We start from the raw sequence: 14,522 nt of genomic DNA on the forward strand, positions 1-14,522 counted from the left end.
TCACTTCGCACTCCTTTGTATTAAATTCCATCTGCTATGTGTCTACCCATTTCACCAGTCTTCTGAAGTCTGTTACTCTCCTCCTCATGGTTTACTACATTTCCAAGTTTCGTATCATCTGTAAGCTTTGAAAATATACCCAAGTCCAGGTCATTAATATATATCAAAAAGAACAGTGGTCCTAATACCGACGCCTGGAGAACACCACTGCACACTTCCCTCCAGTCTGAAAAACAACCGTTCACCACTACTCTGCTTTCTGTCCCTTAGCTAATTTTGTATCCATGCTGCCACTGTCCCTTTAATCCCATGGGCTTTAATTTTGCTATCAAGTCTACTATGTTGTACTTTGTCAAACGCCTTTTGAAAGTCCATATACACAACTGCACTATCCTCATCAACCCTCTTGGTTACTTTATCAAAGAACTCGATCAAGTTAGTCAACACAAGTTATGACTCTATGACAAATTGCATTTAACAAATCCGTGCTGACTTTCATTTATTAGCCCATACTTTTCCAAATGGTAATTAATTTTGTCCCGGATTATTGTCTCTAAATGTTTCCCCACCTTACTGACGTTAGGCTGATTGGCTTGTAATTGCTGGGTTTATCCCTCTCCCCTTTTTTAAATAGGGGTGTATCATTTGCAATCCTCTAGTCCTCCATCACCACCCCCATATCCAAGGAGGATTGGAAGATTTGTGACCAGAGCCTTCGTAATTTCCACCCTTACTTCCCTCAATAAACTAGGATGCATCCCATTTGGACCGGGTGACTTTTCTATTTTGAGGACTGCCAACCTTTTAAGCGCATCCTCTTTATCTATTTTTGCCTTATCCAATATCGCTACTGCCTCTCCTTTACTGCGACATTGACAGCATCCTCTTCTCTAGTGAAGACAGATGCAAAATAATAATTTAGTACCTCAACCACGCCCTCTGCCTCCACAAGAAGATCTTGTTTTTGATCCCCAATCGGCCCCACCCTTCCATTGACTACCCTTTTACTATTTATATGTTTAGAAAAGACTTTTGGATTCCCTATTATGTTAACCACTAATCTATTCTCATACTCTTTGCCCCTCTTATTCCCTTTATTTAGATCTCCTCTGTACTTTCTATATTCAGCTTGGTTCTCTACTGTATTATGAGCTTTACAATTTTCATAAGCCTTCTTTTTCTGCCTCATTTTAGTCTCTATATCTTTAGTCATCCAGCGAGCTCTAGCTTTGGATGCCCTTCCTTTCCCCCTCATGTGTCTACTCTGTACCCAAACCATCTCCTCTTTGAAGGCTTCCCATTGTTCAATTACTGTTTGCCTACCAATTTTTGATTCCAATACACCTGGACCAGAGCCCTTTTCAGCTCACTGAAGTTAGCCCTCCTCCAGTTAAGTACTTTTACGCTTGATTGTACCTTGTCCTTTTCCATAACTATTCTAAACCTGATGATATTGAGTAGAATGGGTCTATATTCTCTGGAGTTTAAAAGAATGAGAGATGATCTCATTGAAACGTATAAAATTCTTAGCGGGCTTGACAGGGTAGATGCTAAGAGGCTGTGTCCCCTGGCTGGAGAGCCTAGATCTAGGGGTCATAGTCTCAGGATAAGGGGTCGGCCATTTAGGACTGAGATGAGGAGAAATTTCTTCACTCAGAGGGCTGTGAATCTTTGGAATTCTCCTCCCCAGAGGGCTGTGGATGCTCAGTCGTTGAGTATATGCAAGACAGAGATTGATAAGATTTTTGGACACTAAGGGAATCAAGGGGTATGGGGATAGGGGCGGGAAAGTGGAGTTGAGGTAGAAGATCAACCATGATGTTATTGAATGGCGAAGCAGGCTCGAGGGGCTGTTTAGCCTACTCCTGCTCCTATTTCTTATGTTCTTATGAAATTATGATCATCGGTCCCCAAATCCACTGAAACATGCTCCATTTGCCACACTTCATTCCCTGGAACTAGATCCAGCACTGCTTCCTTCCTCCTTGGGCTGGAAACACACTGATCAACAAAGTTCTCTTGTACACATTTCAGGAATTCCTCTCCACATTACCCTTTACACTGTTAATATCCCAATCTGTAGTAGTATAATTGAAGGCTCCTATTATCACTATTCTAGTTTTGCATCTTTCTGTAATTTGGCTGCATATTTCCTGCTCTATCTCCTTCCCACTATTTGGTGACCTATAGTATACATACAGCAGGGTAATAGCTCCTCTATTGTTCCTTAATTCTAACCAAATAGACTCTCTCTTTAGCTCCTCAGCTACACCGTCCCTCTCCAGTGCTATAATAGTTTACTTGATCAATAATAACAATAACTTGCATTGATATAGCACCTTTAACATTGTAAAACGTCCCAAGGTGCTTCGCAGGAGACTTGAGAAGACTGAGATTTGACACCGAGCCACAGACGGACATTAGGACAGACAGCCAAAAGCTTGGTCAAAGAGGTAGGTTTTAAAGAGTGTCTTAAAGGAGGAGAGCGAGGTAAAGAGGTGGAGAGGTTTAGGGAGAGAATTCCAGAGCTTAGGGCCAAGGCAGCTGAAGGCATGGGCGCCAATGGTGGAGCAAATGAAATATGGGATGATGCGCTAGAGGCCAGAATTGGAGGAGCGCAGAGATCTCAGAGGGTTGTAGGGCTGGAGGAGGTTACAGAGTTAGGGAGAGGTGAGGTCATGGAGGGATTTGAAAACAAGGATGAGATTGCTGCCCCCTTCTTTCCCTTCCCTATCTTTCCTGAATACCTTGTAGCCAGGAATATTAAGTTCCCATTCCTCCCCTTGTTTGAGCTAGATCACCATTATTGCCACTATATCAGAATCCCATGTGGCGATTTGTGCCTGCAACTCAAGAACCTTATTTACCACACTCCGGGCATTTATGTACATGAACTCCAAACCCATCTTGGTCTGCCTCGCATTTGCCCTGTTTGATCCCTCCTATTTCTGAACTACTCTTTACCCTCGTGCTGATGCGCTGGATATTATGGGCTGGAGGCCGATTACTGTGGACAAGTGCAACAGATGGATATTATGGGCTGGAGGCTGGTTGTCATGGAGCAGCTGCTAGGGCTTGACACGATGGGCTGGATCTCCGTTGCTTGGGGCCGGATGTGAAGGCTGTTGCTATGGGCCTGAGAATGGGTTGTATATTATGGGCTGCGCGGCGGCGGCCCCTCCCCCCCGGCGCAGGGCGCGCAGGCGCGGTGCGTGCGGGATGGCGGCGGGACGATGCTGACGGTTGGGAACGCAGGCGGCGCCGAGCAGCAGCGACACGGCCATGGCCAGGCTGGCCGACTACTTCGTGCTGGTGGGCTACGACCACGATAAGCGCGGTGAGTGCGGCCCGGCAACGGCCCAGGATTGGGGGGGGAACCGCCCCTTGCGAACGGCCGCCCACTGAGTTCCCAGACCCCGCCGGCTCAACACCGCAGCCCCGGGATCGGAGGCCCAGCGGGGACCGAGAGTGACTGAGGGAGGTTGAGAGAGGGGCGGGAAAGGGAGGTAGAGAGAGAGAAGGAGGAAGGAAAGAGAGTGCGAGAGAGAGGGGAGGGGCGGAGGAAAGAGGAGAGAGGGGAGGAGAGGGAGAGAGAGGGGAGGAGGAGAGAGGAGAGGAGGAGGAAAGAGGAGAGGAGAGAGGGGAGGAGGAGAGAGGGGAGGAGGAGAAGAGGGGAGAGGAGGGAGGAGAGAGAGGGGGGAAGAGGAGAGGGGGGAGGAGAGGAGGAGAGGGGGAGAGAGGGGAGGAGGAGGGAGGAAAGAGGAGGAAAGAGGAGGAAGGGGAGGAGGGAGGAAAGAGAGGAGGGGAGAAGGGAGGAAAGAGAGGAGGGGAGGAGGGAGGAAAGAGAGGAGGGGAGGAGGGAGGAAAGAGAGGAGAGGAGGGGAGGAGGGGGAGGGGAGGAGAGAGGAAGGAAGGAAGGAGGAGAGAGGAAGGAAGGAGGAGGAGGGAGGAGAGAGAAAGAGGGGAGGGAGGAGGAGAGAGGGAAGGAGGGAGGAGAGAAGAGGGAGGAGCAAGGAAGGAGGGGAGGAGGAAGGAGGGGAAGGAGGGGGAGGGAGAGAGATCGGGGGAGGAAGAGGAGAGGGGGAGGAGGGAGGAGAGGGGAGGAAAGAGGAGGAAAGAGGAGGGGAGGAGGGAGGAAAGAGAGGAGGGGAGGAGGGAGGAAAGAGAGGAGGGGAGGGGACGAAAGAGAGGAGGGAGGAAAGAGAGGAGGGGAGGAGGGAGGAAAGAGGAGGGGAGGAGGGAGGAGGAGGGGGAGGGGAGGAGAGAGGAAGGAAGGAAGGAAGGAGGAGAGAGGAAGGAAGGAGGAGGAGGGAGGAGAGAGAAAGAGGGGAGGGAGGAGGAGAGAGAAAGAAGGGAGGAGGGAGGGAAGGAGGGAGGAGAGAAGAGGGAGGAGCAAGGAAGGAGGGGAGGAGGAAGGAGGGGGAGGGAGAGAGATCGGGGGAGGGGAGGGGGAGGGAGAGAGATCGGGGGAGGGAGGGGGAGGGAGAGAGATCGGGGAGGGGAGGGGGAGGGAGAGAGATCGGGGGAGGGGAGGGGGAGGGAGAGAGATCGGGGGAGGGGAGGGGGAGGGAGAGAGATCGGGGGAGGGGAGGGGAGGAGAGAGATCGGGGAGGGGAGGGGGAGGGAGAGAGATCGGGGAGGGTAGGGGGAGGGAGAGAGATCGGGGAGGGGAGAGGGAGGGAGAGAGATCGGGGAGGGGAGAGGGAGGGAGAGAGATCGGGGAGGGGAGAGGGAGGGAGAGAGATCGGGGAGGGGAGAGGGAGGGAGAGAGATCGGGGAGGGAGAGGGAGGGAGAGAGATCGGGGAGGGGAGAGGGAGGGAGAGAGATCGGGGAGGGGAGAGGGAGGGAGAGAGATCGGGGAGGGGAGAGGGAGGGAGAGAGATCGGGGAGGGGAGAGGGAGGGAGAGAGATCGGGGAGGGGAGGGAGGGAGAGAGATCGGGGAGGGAGAGGGAGGAGGGAGAGAGATCGGGGAGGGGAGAGGGAGGGAGAGAGATCGGGGAGGGGGAGGGAGGGAGAGAGATCGGGGGGGAGGGGAGGGGAGAGGGAGGGAGGAGAGAGATCGGGGAGGGGAGAGGGAGGGAGGAGAGAGATCGGGGAGGGAGAGGGAGGGAGGGAGAGAGATCGGGGAGGGGAGAGGGAGGGAGGGAGAGAGATCGGGGAGGGGAGAGGGAGGGAGGAGAGAGATCGGGGAGGGGAGAGGGAGGGAGGGAGAGAGATCGGGGAGGGGAGAGGGAGGGAGGGAGAGAGATCGGGGAGGGGAGAGGGGAGGGAGGGGGGAGAGAGATCGGGGAGGGGAGAGGGAGGGAGGGAGAGAGATCGGGGAGGGAGAGGGAGGGAGGGAGAGAGATCGGGGAGAGGGAGGGAGAGAGATCGGGGAGAGGGAGGGAGAGAGATCGGGGAGAGGGAGGGAGAGAGATCGGGGAGGGAGGGAGGGAGAGAGATCGGGGAGAGGGGAGGGAGGAGAGGGAGATCGGGGAGAGGAGAGGGAGGGAGAGAGGAGATCGGGGAGGGGAGAGGGAGGGAGGGAGATCGGGGAGGGGAGAGGGAGGGAGGGAGAGAGATCGGAGGGAGGGAGGGAGAGAGATCGGGGAGGGGAGAGGGAGGGAGGGAGAGAGATCGGGGAGAGGGAGGGAGAGAGATCGGGGAGGGAGAGGGAGGGGGAGGGAGGGAGAGAGATCGGGGAGGGGAGAGGGAGGGAGGGAGAGAGATCGGGGAGGGGAGAGGGAGGGAGGGAGAGAGATCGGGGAGAGGGAGGGAGGGAGAGAGATCGGGGAGGGGGAGGGAGGGAGAGAGATCGGGGAGGGGGGAGGGAGGGAGAGAGATCGGGGAGGGGGGAGGGAGGGAGAGAGATCGGGGAGGGGGAGGGAGGGAGAGAGATCGGGGAGGGGGGAGGGAGGGAGAGAGATCGGGGAGGGGGGAGGGAGGGAGAGAGATCGGGGAGGGGGGAGGGAGGGAGAGAGATCGGGGAGGGGGGAGGGAGGGAGAGAGATCGGGGAGGGGGGAGGGAGGGAGAGAGATCGGGGAGGGGGGAGGGAGGGAGAGAGATCGGGGAGGGGGGAGGGAGGGAGAGAGATCGGGGAGGGGGGAGGGAGGGGGGGAGGGGGGAGGGAGGGAGGGAGAGAGATCGGGGAGGGAGGGAGGGAGAGAGATCGGGGAGGGAGGGAGGGAGAGAGATCGGGGAGGGAGGGAGGGAGAGAGATCGGGGAGGGGAGAGGGAGGGAGGGAGAGAGATCGGGGAGGGGAGAGGGAGGGAGGGAGAGAGATCGGGGAGAGGGAGGGAGGGAGAGAGATCGGGGAGAGGGAGGGAGGGAGAGAGATCGGGGAGAGGGAGGGAGGGAGAGAGATCGGGGAGAGGGAGGGAGGGAGAGAGATCGGGGAGAGGGAGGGAGGGAGAGAGATCGGGGAGAGGGAGGGAGGGAGAGAGATCGGGGAGGGGAGAGGGAGGGAGAGAGATCGGGGAGGGGAGAGGGAGGGAGGGAGAGAGATCGGGGAGAGGGAGGGAGGGAGAGAGATCGGGGAGAGGGAGGGAGGGAGAGAGATCGGGGAGAGGGAGGGAGGGAGAGAGATCGGGGAGAGGGAGGGAGGGAGAGAGATCGGGGAGAGGGAGGGAGGGAGAGAGATCGGGGAGAGGGAGGGAGGGAGAGAGATCGGGGAGAGGGAGGGAGGGAGAGAGATCGGGGAGAGGGAGGGAGGGAGAGAGATCGGGGAGAGGGAGGGAGGGAGAGAGATCGGGGAGAGGGAGGGAGGGAGAGAGATCGGGGAGAGGGAGGGAGGGAGAGAGATCGGGGAGAGGGAGGGAGGGAGAGAGATCGGGGAGGGGAGAGGGAGGGAGGGAGAGAGATCGGGGAGGGAGGGAGAGAGAGGGAGGGAGAGAGATCGGGGAGGGGAGAGGGAGGGAGGGAGAGAGATCGGGGAGGGGAGAGGGAGGGAGGGAGAGAGATCGGGGAGGGGAGAGGGAGGGAGGGAGAGAGATCGGGGAGGAGGGAGGGAGGGAGAGAGATCGGGGAGGGGAGAGGGAGGGAGAGAGATCGGGGAGGGGAGAGGGAGGGAGGGAGGGAGAGAGATCGGGGAGGGGAGAGGGAGGGAGGGAGAGAGATCGGGGAGGGGGGAGGGAGGGGGAGAGATCGGGGAGGGGAGAGGGAGGGAGGGGGAGAGATCGGGGAGGGGAGAGGGAGGGAGGGGGAGAGATCGGGGAGAGGGAGGGGGGGGGAGAGATCGGGGAGGGGAGAGGGAGGGGGAGAGATTGGGGAGGGGAGAGGGAGAGATCGGGGAGGGGAGAGGGAGGGAGGGGGAGAGATCGGGGAGGGGAGAGGGAGGGAGGGGGAGAGATCGGGGAGGGGAGAGGGAGGGAGGGGGAGAGATCGGGGAGGGGAGAGGGAGGGAGGGGGAGAGATCGGGGAGGGAGGGGGAGAGATCGGGGAGGGGAGAGGGAGGGAGGGGGAGAGATCGGGGAGGGGAGAGGGAGGGAGGGGGAGAGATAGGGGAGAGGGAGGGAGGGAGGGGGAGAGATCGGGGAGGGGAGAGGGAGGGAGGGGGAGAGATCGGGGAGGGGAGAGGGAGGGAGGGGGAGAGATCGGGGAGGGGAGAGGGAGGGAGGGGGAGAGATCGGGGAGGGGAGAGGGAGGGGGGGGAGAGATCGGGGAGGGGAGAGGGAGGGAGGGGGAGAGATCGGGGAGGGGAGAGGGAGGGAGGGGGAGAGATCGGGGAGGGGAGAGGGAGGGAGGGGGAGAGATCGGGGAGGGGAGAGGGAGGGAGGGGGAGAGATCGGGGAGGGGAGAGGGAGGGAGGGGGAGAGATCGGGGAGGGGAGAGGGAGGGAGGGGGAGAGATCGGGGAGGGGAGAGGGAGGGAGGGGGAGAGATCGGGGAGGGGAGAGGGAGGGAGGGGGAGAGATCGGGGAGGGGAGAGGGAGGGAGGGGGAGAGATCGGGGAGGGGAGAGGGAGGGAGGGGGAGAGATCGGGGAGGGGAGAGGGAGGGAGGGGGAGAGATCGGGGAGGGGAGAGGGAGGGAGGGGGAGAGATCGGGGAGGGGAGAGGGAGGGAGGGGGAGAGATCGGGGAGGGGAGAGGGAGGGAGGGGGAGAGATCGGGGAGGGGAGAGGGAGGGAGGGGGAGAGATCGGGGAGGGGAGAGGGAGGGAGGGGGAGAGATCGGGGAGGGAGAGGGAGGGAGGGGGAGAGATCGGGGAGGGGAGAGGGAGGGAGGGGGAGAGATCGGGGAGGGAGGGGGAGAGATCGGGGAGGGGAGAGGGAGGGAGGGGGAGAGATCGGGGAGAGGGAGGGAGGGGGAGAGATCGGGGAGGGGAGAGGAGGGAGGGGAGAGATCGGGGAGGGGAGAGGGAGGGAGGGGAGAGATCGGGGAGGGGAGAGGGAGGGAGGGGGAGAGATCGGGGAGGGGAGAGGGAGGGGAGGGGAGAGGGAGGGAGGGGGGAGAGATCGGGGAGGGGAGAGGGAGGGAGGGGGAGAGATCGGGGAGGGGAGAGGGAGGGAGGGGGAGAGGGAGGGAGGGGGAGAGATCGGGAGGGGAGAGGGAGGGAGGGGGAGAGGGAGGGAGAGAGATCGGGGAGGGGAGAGAGGGGGAGGGAGAGGGAGGGAGGGGGAGAGATCGGGAGGGGGAGGGGGAGAGGGGGGAGGAGGGGGAGAGATCGGGGAGGGGAGAGGGAGGGAGGGGGAGAGATCGGGGAAGGGAGAGGGAGGGAGGGGGAGAGATCGGGGAGAGGGAGTGAGGGATCGGGGAGGGGAGAGAGAGAGATCAGGGAGGGGAGAGTGAGAGAGATCGGGGAGGGGAGAGAGAGAGATCGGGGAGGGGAGAGAGAGAGATCGGGGAGGGGAGTGAGAGAGATCGGGGAGGGGAGAGTGAGAGAGATCGGGGAGGGGAGAGTGAGCGAGATCGTGGAGGGGAGAGTGAGAGAGAGATCGGGGAGGGAAGAGTGAGAGAGAGAGATCGGGGAGGGGAGAGTGAGAGAGAGATCGGGGAGGGGAGAGATCGGGGAGGGGAGCGTGAGAGAGAGAGATCGGGGAGGGGAGAGAGAGATCGGGGAGGGGAGAGAGAGAGAGAGAGAGATCGGGGAGGGGAGAGAGAGATCGGGAGGGGAGAGTGAGAGAGAGAGAGAGGGGGAGGGGAGAGAGAGAGAGAGAGATCGGGGAGGGGAGAGTGAGAGAGAGAGATCGGGGAGGGGAGAGTGAGAGAGAGATCGGGGAGGGGAGAGAGAGATCGGGGAGGGGCGAGTCAGAGAGATCGGGGAGGGGCGAGTCAGAGAGATCGGGGAGGGGAGAGTCAGAGAGAGAGATCGGGGAGGGGAGAGTCAGAGAGAGAGATCGGGGAGGGGAGAGTCAGAGAGAGAGATCGGGGAGGGGAGAGTCAGAGAGAGAGATCGGGGAGGGGAGAGTCAGAGAGAGAGATCGGGGAGGGGAGAGTCAGAGAGAGATCGGGGAGGGGCGAGTCAGAGAGATCGGGGAGGGGCGAGTCAGAGAGATCGGGGAGGGGAGAGTGAGAGAGAGAGAGATCGGGGAGGGGAGAGAGAGCGTGTTTGGGGAGGGGGGGAGAGAGAGAGAGTGTTCGGGGAGGGGGAGAGAGTGTTCGGGGAGGGGGAGAGAGTGTTCGGGGAGGGGGAGAGAGTGTTCGGGGAGGGGGAGAGAGTGTTCGGGGAGGGGGAGAGAGTGTTCGGGGAGGGGGAGAGAGTGTTCGGGGAGGGGGAGAGAGTGTTCGGGGAGGGGGAGAGAGTGTTCGGGGAGGGGGAGAGAGTGTTCGGGGAGGGGGAGAGAGTGTTCGGGGAGGGGGGGAGAGAGTGTTCGGGGAGGGGGAGAGAGAGTGTGTGGGGAGGGGGAGAGAGAGTGTGTGGGGAGGGGGAGAGAGAGTGTGTTCGGGGAGTGGGAGGGGGTGTTCGGGGAGGAGCGGAGCGAGAGACCGTGTGAGGGGAGGAGCGGAGCGAGAGACCGGGGAGGGGAGGAGCGGAGCGAGAGACCGGGGAGGGGAGGAGCGGAGCGAGAGACCGGGGAGGGGAGGAGCGGAGCGAGAGACCGGGGAGGGGAGGAGCGGAGCGAGAGACCGGGGAGGGGAGGAGCGGAGCGAGAGACCGGGGAGGGGAGGAGCGGAGCGAGAGACCGGGGAGGGGAGGAGCGGAGCGAGAGACCGGGGAGGGGAGGAGCGGAGCGAGAGACCGGGGAGGGGAGGAGCGGAGCGAGAGACCGGGGAGGGGAGGAGCGGAGCGAGAGACCGGGGAGGGGAGGAGCGGAGCGAGAGACCGGGGAGGGGAGGAGCGGAGCGAGAGACCGGGGAGGGGAGGAGCGGAGCGAGAGACCGGGGAGGGGAGGAGCGGAGCGAGAGACCGGGGAGGGGAGGAGCGGAGCGAGAGACCGGGGAGGGGAGGAGCGGAGCGAGAGACCGGGGAGGGGAGGAGCGGAGCGAGAGACCGGGGAGGGGAGGAGCGGAGCGAGAGACCGGGGAGGGGAGGAGCGGAGCGAGAGACCGGGGAGGGGAGGAGCGGAGCGAGAGACCGGGGAGGGGAGGAGCGGAGCGAGAGACCGGGGAGGGGAGGAGCGGAGCGAGAGACCGGGGAGGGGAGGAGCGGAGCGAGAGACCGGGGAGGGGAGGAGCGGAGCGAGAGACCGGGGAGGGGAGGAGCGGAGCGAGAGACCGGGGAGGGGAGGAGCGGAGCGAGAGACCGGGGCGGGGAGGAGCGGAGCGAGAGACCGGGGAGGGGAGGAGCGGAGCGAGAGACCGGGGAGGGGAGGAGCGGAGCGAGAGACCGGGGAGGGGAGGGGAGGAGCGGAGCGAGAGACCGGGGAGGGGAGGGGAGGAGCGAGGGACCGGGGAGGGGAGGAGCGGAGCGAGAGACCGGGGAGGGGAGGAGCGGAGCGAGAGACCGGGGAGGGGAGGAGCGGAGCGAGAGACCGGGGAGGGGAGGAGCGGAGCGAGAGACCGGGGAGGGGAGGAGCGGAGCGAGAGACCGGGGAGCGGAGGGGAGGAGCGAGAGATCGGGGAGGGGAGGAGCGAGAGATCGGGGAGGGGAGGAGCGAGGGATCGGGGAGGGGCAGGGCGAGAGATCGGGGAGGGGAGGGGAGGAGCGAGAGGTCGGGGAGGGGAGGGGAGGAGCGAGAGATCGGGGAGGGGAGGGGAGGAGCGAGAGATCGGGGAGGGGAGGAGCGAGAGATCGGGGAGGGGAGGGGAGGAGCGAGAGATCGGGGAGGGGAGGAGCGAGAGATCGGGGAGGGGAGGGGAGGAGCGAGAGATCGGGGAGGGGAGGAGCGAGGGATCGGGGAGGAGCGAGGCGGAGGGGAGGAGTGAGAGATTGAGGGAGAGGAGGAGAGATCGGGGAGGGGAGGAGAGAGATCGGGGAGGAGAGAGACTGAGGGGGGAAGTGGGAGAGACTGAGGGGGGAAGAGAGAGAGACTGAGGGGGGAAGAGAGAAGGAGAGACGGGTTTGAGTGAGGGTGGGAGGGAGTGAGAGGGAGGGACTGAGTGGGGGAAGAGAGAGGGAGAGACTGAGGGGGGAGAGGGAGGGAGAGACTGAGGGGGGAAGAGAGGGGGAGAGACTGAGGGGATGGTGAGTGAGGGTGGGAGGGAGGGACTGAGTGGGGGAAGAGGGGGAGAGACTGAGGGGGGGAGAGGGAGGGAGAGACTGAGGGGGAAGAGGGGGAGAGACTGAGGGGATGGTGAGTGAGGGTGGGAGGGAGGGACTGAGGGAGGGACTGAGTGGGGGAAGAGGGGGAGAGACTGAGGGGGGAGAGGGAGGGAGAGACTGACGGGGAAAGACTGAGGGGGGAGAGGGAGGGAGAGACTGAGGGGATGTGAGTGAGGGTGGGAGGGACTGAGTGGGTGGGACTGAGTGGGGTTGCACATACTTTGTTTTTATTCCCTCGAGTATAGGAGATTGAGGGGTGATCTAATCGAGGTATTTAAAATATTAAAAGGATTCGCAGAGTAGATAGAGAGAAACTATTTCCTCTGGAAGAGGAATTCAGAACAAGTGGGCGCAATCTTAAAATTCGAGCTAAGCTGTTCAGGAGTGAAATCAGGAGCACGTCTTCACAGGAGTGTAGTGGAAATCTGGAACTCTGTTCCCAAAAGGCTGTGGATGCTGGGGCTCAATTGAAATTTTCAACACTGAGGTCGATAGCTTTTTGTTGGGTCAGGGTATCAAAGGATATGAAGCAAAGGCGGGTAAATAGAATTGAGGTACTGGTCAGCCATGATCTAATTGAATAGTGGAACAGATTTGAGGGGCTGAATGGCCTACTCCCTATGTTCCACAAACAGCAATCAGATAAATAACTAGTTAATCTGTTTTTGGTGTGGGATAAACGTTGGACAGGACACTGGTAGAATTTTCTTGCTCTTCTACGAACAGTGCCAAAGGAACTTTTGCATCCACCTGATCAGGCAGGCAGAGCCTCAGTTTAACGTCTCATTTGAAAGACACAACACCTTTGACAATGCAGCAGTCCCTCAATACGGCACTGAAGTATCGGCTTTGATTTTGTGCTGAAGTCCCTGGCGTGAGGCTTGAACCCACCACTGAGCCAAGCTGCCACTTAGTAAAGAATGTGAATTTTGTGTAATGAATGTCTAAACGGAAAAAGGCCAAAGTCAGTACAAAAGGATTTCTGCCCATGTGAGGAGTTGAGAATCCATGTCATCGATTGTAAATTAGAAACAGGAGTGGTCTTAACGTCGAACCCTACAGTATTGCACTCTGTACTTCCACCACCCCAGCATAGCTCCTCTAATGACCACTTGTTTTATACCCTTCAGTCAATTTTTTGCCCATTTCCAGGGTTTGACCAGAAATCCCATCATATTTAATAGCCTTTTTTGTAGAACTTCCTCAAGTACCTTGTTGAAGTCCCGAGTACAACATGTTGTAGGGCTTTCCACAGTGATGTATGAGGTTGATCAAAGAAAGAAAGAACTTGAATTTATATTACACGTTTTACAACCTCAATGTTCCAAAGAGCTTTACAGCCAATGAAGTACTTTGGAAGCGCAGTCGCTGTTGTGATGTACGGGAGGGGTTCTCAACCTTTTGTTTCTGAAGCCCCCCTCCCATGTTATAAAAAGTCCACAGACCCCCTGTAACACAACACAACTACTTGAGTGGTTCCTGTCACGTGGTAAAAACCAGCAGCAAATTTGTGCGCACCAAGATGCCACAGCAGAAAATCAGATGGACCACCATATACCATGTGCACCTAAGCTCCAGGCTCACTTCCCAATGCAAAATGGTGTATTTTATATAAAAAGGTCAACTTTCACGGCTGTCCGCCCGGACACGGACCCGGGACCACGAGCTCCCGACGGTGGTGGCAGCCGGCAGTTTGATCAGCCACCCGTGCCGTGCTCGGCTCTGTAAACAGCTGCCACGGACAAGCAGCGGTCAGGTGCATAAAGAGCGAAAGGTTAAGTCAGCCGAACATTTGCCGATACTCTGGTTAATTCTCGGCCCATTAACCCACAAAGCGACATCAAACCCCACTGAACTGTTGCTCCACTTACCCAATTTAAATATGGCGGGCAGGAGAGCGTGCGCCGCTTGGCCTGCTGGGAAAAGAACCTGATGCCAACAGGATCTGGGGGAAGAGAGGGGGTGGGGTGGCCTCTCCTCCAATATCAGCGGCGGCACATCGGCCCAACCTCACTGAATTAAACTTTTTTGGGAGCTGGGTAAATATATAGCTTATTTCGAGGTCCCATTCTTGGTAATAAACAGGGCACCGCTGACACCGGTAGTGATCAGTCTCGCTCTTTTTGTTGTTGACCCTGCCCGCAGAATGGGATTTTTAAAAAGATTTTATTCTTGGAAGCTGCTGATTTGGCGGACCCCTTGAAATCTTCTTGCAGACCCCGGTTGAGAATCCCTGATGTAGGGAACATTACTAGATCTGGCTGGGTTTTCCCTTTCTGAATTGATGTTGGCTGCTCTTTATTAGGTTATTGTTGTACAAATGATCCTCAGGTTTACTCGATCAGTTCCATTATTTTACATGGAATTGAAGTAAAAATATTCTGGCTGTAGTTGACTCTGTTTTGTCCCCCTTTTTGTTTAATAGGGCACCACATTAGCCAGTTTCCAATATGCTGGTACCTCCGCAATGTCCAGTGCCTCAAATCTATCTGGTCGAAAACCATCTATCCCTGGCAATATTTTATTTTGTGCTCTTATAACCACTCTAGGACTTCCATCTCATTTCTATCAGTTATTGTTTCTGCTTAGATTATCTGTGGGAAAGCATGGTTCTCATGTCTTCTCTTGTGAATTCTTGGAGGAAGTAATCATTTAGAATATTTACTATTTATGTTCCTAGAATCTTACAGCACAGAAGGAGGCCATTTCGTCCATTATGCCTATGCTGGCTCTTTGAAAGAGCTTTCCAATTAGTCCCACTCCTCTGCTCTTTCCTCGTAGTCTTGCATTTTTTTCCTTTTCAAGTATATATCCAATTCCCTTTTGAAAGTTACTATTGAATCTGCTTCCACTGTCATTTCATCCTCGGTTTCAAGCCAGTTTACACGGTTTGAGGTTT

At 58.6% G+C, this 14,522-nt stretch overlaps 1 protein-coding gene across 1 annotated transcript in view; it reads left to right on the forward strand.

The window, feature by feature from the left end:
• The first annotated feature begins 3,191 nt into the window (after window positions 1-3,191).
• Window positions 3,192-14,522, forward strand: part of LOC147105768 (myotubularin-related protein 5-like) — a 126,626-nt gene continuing 115,295 nt past the window's right edge. The window contains exon 1 of the mRNA XM_086010890.1: window positions 3,192-3,337. Within this exon, the coding sequence (XP_085867016.1) occupies window positions 3,283-3,337 (55 nt within the window). The 5' untranslated portion in view covers window positions 3,192-3,282. The remainder of the gene's footprint in view (window positions 3,338-14,522) is intronic.

The sequence above is a fragment of the Somniosus microcephalus genome, chromosome 17, assembly GCF_052327205.1.
Source record: "Somniosus microcephalus isolate GS21.2 chromosome 17, FLI_Smic_1.0, whole genome shotgun sequence".
Lineage (NCBI taxonomy): Eukaryota > Metazoa > Chordata > Chondrichthyes > Squaliformes > Somniosidae > Somniosus > Somniosus microcephalus.